Source organism: Lolium rigidum, chromosome 4 (genome assembly GCF_022539505.1).
Source record: "Lolium rigidum isolate FL_2022 chromosome 4, APGP_CSIRO_Lrig_0.1, whole genome shotgun sequence".
Classification (NCBI taxonomy): domain Eukaryota; kingdom Viridiplantae; phylum Streptophyta; class Magnoliopsida; order Poales; family Poaceae; genus Lolium; species Lolium rigidum.
In genome coordinates, this window is record NC_061511.1 from 244,946,496 (window position 1) to 244,954,726 (window position 8,231).

At 40.6% G+C, this 8,231-nt stretch overlaps 1 protein-coding gene across 1 annotated transcript; it reads right to left on the minus strand.

Annotated features, from left to right (window-relative positions):
* Positions 1–687: 687 nt before the first annotated feature.
* Positions 688–8,231, minus strand: LOC124650100 (secretory carrier-associated membrane protein 3). Its single transcript, XM_047189664.1, has 12 exons — positions 8,137–8,231; positions 6,464–6,562; positions 5,892–5,951; positions 4,694–4,727; positions 4,080–4,202; positions 2,926–2,988; positions 2,737–2,830; positions 2,602–2,647; positions 2,434–2,501; positions 1,483–1,531; positions 1,080–1,145; positions 688–969 (listed from the first exon to the last, which is right to left on the minus strand). Exons 1-12 carry the CDS (start codon positions 8,188–8,190, stop codon positions 883–885), a joined length of 843 nt encoding a protein of 280 aa, XP_047045620.1. The 5' UTR covers positions 8,191–8,231; the 3' UTR covers positions 688–882.

Consider the following 8,231-nt stretch of genomic DNA (forward strand, 5'->3'; position numbering starts at 1 on the left):
GCACACCTTAAGCACTACCAGAAAGACCGGGGACTAAAAAAAGCCATTCAGCTCCAGGCATTCACAGCTTACCTTAGGGCTATGGAAATGTTAGGATTGGGGAGACAAACGTGAAAGCAAATAACGCTGCTATCCATGTCCTGAAGGACCGTTGAACTCTCTTAGGTAAACTAGCAGTTGAGGACTTGAGGGTGACGGCCTAGGGCTAGAGGAGCAAATGAATGCCAAAAGAAAAAGCACTTTTGTCTGGTGGAGGTACAGAAGAAGCCACGACGCAAAGAGGAGTGGGACTATCATATCTGCTCCTTAGCGTTTAGGCCAAATGTGTAAATTTTACAGCAAAAAGTTGCTGAAATCTTCAAATGTATTGGGCTGTATACTCCACAGAGCGTATTTCAAAGTGGTACTACTGCATTATCTCTTTTTGAAACAAAATTGCACGTAGGAGTATGCAACAGGTTGGTTAACCAACTGGGAATACCAAAATATTATAATGTTAACCCCTGCCCAATCAGAGACAAAAAAGAAACCATGTAAGCGAATCGTCTTAGCTGACAGACACAGCAGCAGGCTGCATCAACATTGCAACGGAATGAAGCAGCATATGCAGATATATTCCACCAAGGATATTACTAATTAATTCTCGCTACATCTAAAACCATGTCAACAAATGGAAACAACACAACATGTTAAAAGTATCCACGCAAGGAGGCTCGTTATATTTGTATGAACAGAAGAGCAAAAAGGTATAGCTGTATGCTTTCGACGATCCAAATCCGCACGGTGCAGCGATGTACAAGACTACCATGCCCAATCTGCAGACATCATGTCTTCCTTCCCACTCACTACCTTGCCTATTACTCTGGCTGCTGGTTTTCTTCATCAGAACGCAGAACTCAGGGCACCACGTGCTGCCTGTTGTTTCATCTCCTGCGCTTTTCCACTTCCACGGAAGTACATGTATACTTGCTGCATGTTGAGTAAGAGAGTTGGATGATCAAGATACAGGGACATGAGTTACAATCATATGGAATTTCAACATTTCATTTAATCAACAAAAAAGAGGAAACCACACCCACCTGAATGACAGCTATGCTCAGCAGTGATTCAAGGCAGAACAGTCCGAATCCAACAAAGTAAAATATCTGACAAACGAAAATGCCACAAAAATATACACATCAGTAAGGGATTAAATAAGACTAGTAGATCCAGTATATCACTTGCAAATGCATCGATGGTAAGTCTACCAAGCAAAGCCTTGATGCTCATATGCATGCAAGGAGATAATAGTGCACGATATCTGTTTCAAAATGTAATTTTTTTTGTCTAGTCAGTGGACTCTGCTGGGCCTCAAACTAAGGCAGCATGAAGCAGCTCAATCATTGGGGAAAGCACATAAAATATGGACAGGGTAAGGAAGATGAGGCTACATAAACAAATTAGTCCTCTGATAATTTAGATAAACTTATAATGAAGACTTACCCCAACAATAGCACTCTTGGTTATGACATCAATGGCAGGCAAAATCCCACTGCAGCATTAGAAAGCAACGAAGTTTAGTCATTCAAGCAAAATCCCACTGCAGCATTAGAAAGCAACAAAAAGCTAATGTAATGATAGAAAGGCCTAAATCTGAATATGATAACATGGATAGTCAGAAGTCACTCTAAGCACTACTTTAAGTGGCATGGTTGACAAGTAACATGACAATTGCAGTCTGCGTTACCATGTACTCCCTCCATCCAAAAATGTATTAGCCATTATATAGGTTCACTCACTTATGTTTGTATCTAGTCTACTTTTAGTGTGTAGGTTCATTCCTTTTAGTTTAAATCTAGTCTACCTTAAAAGTATCTAAAACATCTTATATTAGTGCACGGAGGGAGTACCTGTTATAACATTGTATTCCTATATGTTCATTTCCAGGATCACAAATTATGTTTCTACCATGATCCCTTACAGATGCCAACATGGACCACAACTCAAGAAAAAGGTAACAATGGTTTCAGGAACGTGTTACTTCAGCACAAGTATGCTGATGTGTATAATTTTCCCGTATTCATCTTGGATTTGCCAATGTACCCCTTATAATATTACCCTTTATAGCTGCACCGATTTGTTGACGGCACATTGTAAACTCCCCTTCTAGCAATTCACCTCATTGTGTGTGCCCTTTTTTTCCTCGATTTGGGTTTTTTCACATTAAATCAATTATCTAGTTCATGGAATACATTTGTAATTTGTTGCGTGTTTCTAACATGTTTAGACAAACCATTCGATGAAACAGCTAAAGTGATCACATAATCTTTTATCAACAAAACACAAAATGTGACCAAGGAAATGCATAAGCCCTCTCATCTGAACTCATTTACAACTAACAACCTACCAAGCATCCCAGAAGTAGATGCACAAGAAAAAGAACATGAGACTTACGTCAAAGAATTTCCTTTGAAAGGAAATGGGGGAGACACTGCTGACCACACGCAGAAGATTATATGAATCTGGAAATGGACAAAGAAAAACAGTAGGATCACAGTTGAGTAGAGCCTTTCATTTAATGTTAAGATGTGGCCAGATGAGACCTAGTAAAACGTATCTTACCATGTAAAACAGAAAAAACCACCCAAACTTCAAAGCACTCTCAGTTCTGTGACAGGCATTAAATAAAACAAGATATGATCAATGAAATACTTGGAAAGGTGAATTTATAGTAAAACATCAACCAGTATGGCTTACCTCATTGCGTTATAAAGAGGGCGATACCACAACACATAAGCCCCAGGGACACCAGATATGAAGTAGATAATTGCAAGCAGCCAAATCATAACACCTTTTAAGCAGAGATTTATTTTTAGTTCACATGTTAAGTAGTGTGATAGCAACTGATATATTAGGTGTAGACAATAAGGTACACTTCAGATATACCTTCCCCTTTAATCCATGCTGTTGTAGTCGCTATGATATTGAAGAAGAGGCAGGCAGCAATTCCTGCATGAGATCCAAATTTAACAAAAATTACACAAAATCCAAAGTAGCTCAACATATCAAAATACTTTTCTGCCAGATTAGTTCTCGGTCCACCAATAAAAATGAAAATGTAGATCCCATGGCACTATGCCAAGGAATCCATACTTATTGTTTTCATTTCATGTTGATAATCATCTCATTGGTGCAAGAAATAAGAGACAATATCACTTGGAAATACTTGTTGGTGAACTTGTATTACTTCAAATTGGTGGTCAGCATCCAGGCGCCAATAGGCTCCAATAGCTACCTGTGCAGGTCCTGTCAGGCTGCTGGAAAGAGACTAAGAGCTATAATTGTGTTGCTGGCAGGTCGCTGCTGAATATGGCCACTCACTGCTCATGGGTCCTGGCTGTGGTATGCAAGGAGAAGGGTGGTAGTGAGAGAAAGGAGTTGTGGCTTGTTGCTCCTGGGGCAACAGGATACACTGTGGCTATGTTTTTGTCATATTGCTATTGGATCCCAATTCAGGTCGATGGGCTGATCTTTGAAATGGATTCTGTGACAGTGATATTATTGTGGCTGATCTGTTGCGATCCATGTTGTGGACTTGTGGTGCTGCTTCTCTATGCTGGTAAGTTGGTTGTTGACCCTGCTTGTCCAGTTATTAGGCTTGGTTATTCCGTCTGCTGTGGAGGCTTAGCGGTGGTACAATCGGAGGCAGGCAGGCGGCAGAGTGGAGGGAGCCAAAAGACTGAGGGACATCATGGAGGCCGAGGCTTGGGGCAAATAGAGGTAAAGGGCCAGGTACTTGGGGTTCGAGGGAGAGGCGGTGGATGCCAGGGTTGGAGTGCATCGGTAGACATGATCCTGTTGTTGAAGGTGCTTGGTGTGGTTTCTTAGACAATAAAAGAGAAAACCATCCCAGCTTCTGCATGAAATGACGCACAGAGATTGAGGTGGCAATCCCGTTTTCATATGTACTTGATAGTTGATACACTAGCAAATCATGGGGCATATGGCGGTTGCCGTTGGTACAGGTAATCGCAAAAAAATGCAATGGTAGCACTACATATTCATACCGAACACTACATTTTTACATTATCAGAGCTTACCCAAAAATGATGAAAATGCAAGGTACTGCATTTTTTGTAGATGGATGGGTATCTCATTTGAAATATTGTGGTGAATCATTGGGAAAAGGGGTGGCCAGTTTTTCTCTTCAATAACAATTCCAGCTGAAAATGAAACAAACATGTGATTAGAAGAAATATGCTGTGCAGCCATACTACCAATAGGAAAAGCAGAATAAGTATTAAACGAAATTTGCTTTTGCCAGAAGAAATGGCAAGTGCTTATTTTCAGACATCCAAAATTGGAGCCATGAAAAGACCAATTCTAAGTTATCAAGAAAAGGAACATCAACAGCAAATAGCCAAATATTACCAATTACCAATAATCATAAAGTGTAATATACTGAGAATAACCCTGATGCCCTATTCCATGATCTAAACACTAAAATGCTATGTTGTTTTCCTGTGAAGTGTGAACAATGCTGAAACACTGTGCACTCTACTCAAAATGAGTGGGCAAGCAACAGTTTCTTGGTACACTTCCGGAACAAATTGCTTTTATCAATGCTTCTTGTGTCTTCATATTTAATGCTAGTGAAGTGACCAAAACAGAACTACTAAAGCTATTCAGCATAAGGAAAGAATGTGAGTTATACCTCGCGATGCAGCCTCTTCCCTCCTTTGCAATTCCTATGGCAAGGAGATGAACAAAGAGGAACCAGATCAGCATTTGGAAAAGGAACATTGCATATGGTTACTTAAACATGTGTCTATATACATAGAATGCACTTGAAACAGAATATCTCTCTTTATTCAAATAATCTGACATAACACTGTAAAATTCAACAGGTTAAATATCAAGCTCAAGAAACATGGTTCTCCCAGATGAACCCTTCTGACTGGGGAAACAAAATTGCAGACCATTCATAACTTAAATATACGTAGCAATAGCCAACCTAATTTAGCAAGTTGAGACATAGGTTCCCCTATCTGGATAATGAGGCTGATTAAAATAATAATGAGATCAAAGTGGGGAAAAGCAGGGTGAAACAAAATGGCCATTCGAAGAAACTGCTTTTGGGATGAACAGTAAATTAGAATAACACAAAAATGTCAATACTAGGAAAAATTATACATGTAACACTTGTAAATTTCCGTTGATAATTTGCGCTGTGAGTAAAAATGTTGTGCTCTAAAAAGCAATTTTAGATCTTTGACCCTATTTTAGGATGCAAAAGTTCTATTCAAAATGTGCGTGCCTGTTCGAAATTATCATGCAAAAGCACCGTTCATTTTCGAGCAGAGCCGTTATATGACCAATGCCCCAACCGTATAAGACGATGCCTGTTTCTGCCCATGTTAACATCGGACTCAAATTGTATCATTAGCAAACAGAAAGTTTTGGTAGTTCATAAATCTCATACTCATTGACTCGATACACACTACGTGTTCAGTAACTCTATTACCCTGCTGACGGTTACAGCCAGCTACTTAATTAGTTTTGACAAGTTGACAAGGCGGAACTTCTGTAGACTATACAGAACAGCAGATGGTAGTCAGTGCCAGATCAGCAAATAATTAATATATAGCATCTATAAACTGTTGACATTTTAGGTCTACGATAGCTACCCTATGCAGTAGTAATGAAGCGAGAATCCAAAATCAACATAAATACGGTATGGTTAGTCCAATGGCTGTAGTGATAAAGAAAGCAATGCAGCATGTAGCATATGGAAATCATAAATCTTATCTCAATGAAGTTGTAGATTCTAGCTTTGGCACCACTTATGAGACAACTGCTAGTGCTAAGAGTAGCAGAATTGCCAAATCAGTCAGCAATGGTAAGGCACATACCTTTTCTCTTTTGTTGAGCTCAGCTTCCATTGCCTGGAGTTCTTTCTCTTTTTTCTTATCCTAACAGGAGATAAATGCATGCATAACGTAAGGAATCATACCAACAAAATATTCAAGGGATAACCAAAACTAACTTCGCACATGAACGGTGTAAATAAAGAAATAACACGTCACATTCCTTATACAATTTTACTCCATACATTAAATTTTATAACATGTATTTTGATCAGGCGCATGGATTAAGACACCTCCAAAACTGAGAAAGTTAACAGACATTAATCACTAAAATGCCCTTCCATTAACTGCTTTGGGTAGATGCCAGAGAATATTTTGGTTGGTCATGCTTAGATTGTTTAGATACTGCAATAATAATGGACAAAATAAAATAACATTTTTTATGCATGGATGTCTTATAATTTTCACCAAAAGTGGTTACGCTAATCATCACAAGAGGTACTTGATAATACATACAAAACTAACCAAGACAGTGGCGAAGAGAGCATCTAACCAATTACAGCAACAGGATAAGTTAAACACTGAAGTGAATAAAAACTTTTATATATTAGAAGTACCTTAGTTGAATCCATAGGAATGTCCACATTATAAAAACCAGCTGGTTCGTGGGAGAGAGGTGACAGTCTAGAATTGGATGCAGGGGGAACGCTCCCACCCTGTAGAATATGAAGCATTTGGAAGATATTAGGAACAGACAGATCCAAAATTAGAAGCATCTGAACAAGTTAATAATAGCATGATCTCCTTTTCCCAAAAGTCTAACCTCCTGGTCAACAACAATACTCTCTATATATGAACTATCAACATAACATAGCATAAAATAAAATTTTGATTAAAGAAATCTAATAATATAAAAACACCCAAAAACACTGACTGGAGATGGGAGCAAGAATTGCTGCATACCAGTGTCTGTACTTGATTATTAAGAACTAGATGGATGTTTTGACTTTATATACCCAGTGGTCAGTAAATATGGACGATAAAAAACAAAAAACATTGGCATGTGATTGACCATGGCCTGCCAATGCATAAATCTGTCCACAGGCATGTGCATAGGCATATTTAGTTTTGCATGCGATCACCACAACAATGATATGTGTGTTACCAAAGAGCGGGTGTGTTTAAGTTGATTACAGTCAAACATGGTCTTATCTACATCAGCTCGATGACATCACCAACAAATAGACCTATCAAGTAGTACTAAAGAACTTGTGGTATTGACAGTTCCATTTTACAACTTTCCATCTAGAGCACTACAACGGAGATATCTCAGACCTCAGATTTTTATCCATTATAACTATCAATACATTGGGTATCACGTTAACCAAGTTCTAGCATGTAGGTTGTAGCACGTCGATATAAAATTAAGAAGGTTCGCTGTGGAACCGACTTGAATTACAAAACATAAAACAGTGGGTCTGACACTACCGCTGCCTTAAAATAACCCCAAAGAAGTAAGGTAAGCATCATCGTATTGCATCGGCTGAACCAGCAGCAAGTAGTTCATCCTCTACCTGTCAAACACTAGCAGCATAAATAAACTAAGGCGGCAAAGCTGGACGTCCTCTATACACATACTGTTGAAGTCACAAATGCCCAATGGTAGCAACCAAGGTCCAACAATTATACTCAAGTATTCACTAGCAACTCAGTAAAAGCAGGCACCGAGGGCGTTCCTAAAAACTGAAGTAGTCAATAGCAATTAACAAGTGAGCCTAGGCATACGAGGCGGCGTGGCCAGACAAGGGAAAGCGCGAGATGATCCTGTATCACACACATCCAAGGTACCACATTGGCTAGTCTGCTATGATACGAAACCCCAAGCTCCAGTAAACATGTGCTACTCCATGCATCCCGCTTCAAATCGTCCAGCACAGGCTGCTACTCATCTGCTACGCAGCTTAGTTCATCAGATGAGCACAGATCCAGAGTTGCCCGACCGCTCAAACAGCAAGCAGCCGACACTACCCACAAAACGTAATCGCCAACTCGACCCGCGCGAATCCGCATCTCCCCACCGCATCCCGCTCCCACGCTCAGATCCAGCACGGCAGGAACCGAAGCAATGGCGGATCCCAGACGCAAGCAAAAAAAAAACTACGCGGATCGGAAACAGCAAAGCACGGCCCGAGATCTACGCGCGGGGAGGAAGCTTCACGCAGCCACGCAGGCCCGTGCCGACGGCGCGAGACGGCTAGGGTGGTGGCGGCGGGGGTAGAGCGAGGCTCACCGCGAAGGGGTTGACGTCGTCGTCCTCGAAGCCGTTGCGGCCCCTCCCCGCCATGGTGCGCGGCCGGTCTCCTCCTCCGACGGCGGCAGCGGGCA

Excerpts from the sequence above, each read along its gene's own strand:
- LOC124650100 (XM_047189664.1), bottom strand. The coding sequence starts at position 8,190 with ATGGCGGGGAGGGGCCGCAACGGCTTCGAGGACGACGACGTCAACCCC. Across the intron at positions 4,728-5,891 it reads AGCTCAACAAAAGAGAAAAG|GAATTGCAAAGGAGGGAAGA; the intron begins GTATGTGCCTTA and ends TCCTTGCCATAG. Across the intron at positions 2,831-2,925 it reads AGCATGGATTAAAGGGGAAG|GTGTTATGATTTGGCTGCTT; the intron begins GTATATCTGAAG and ends TCTGCTTAAAAG.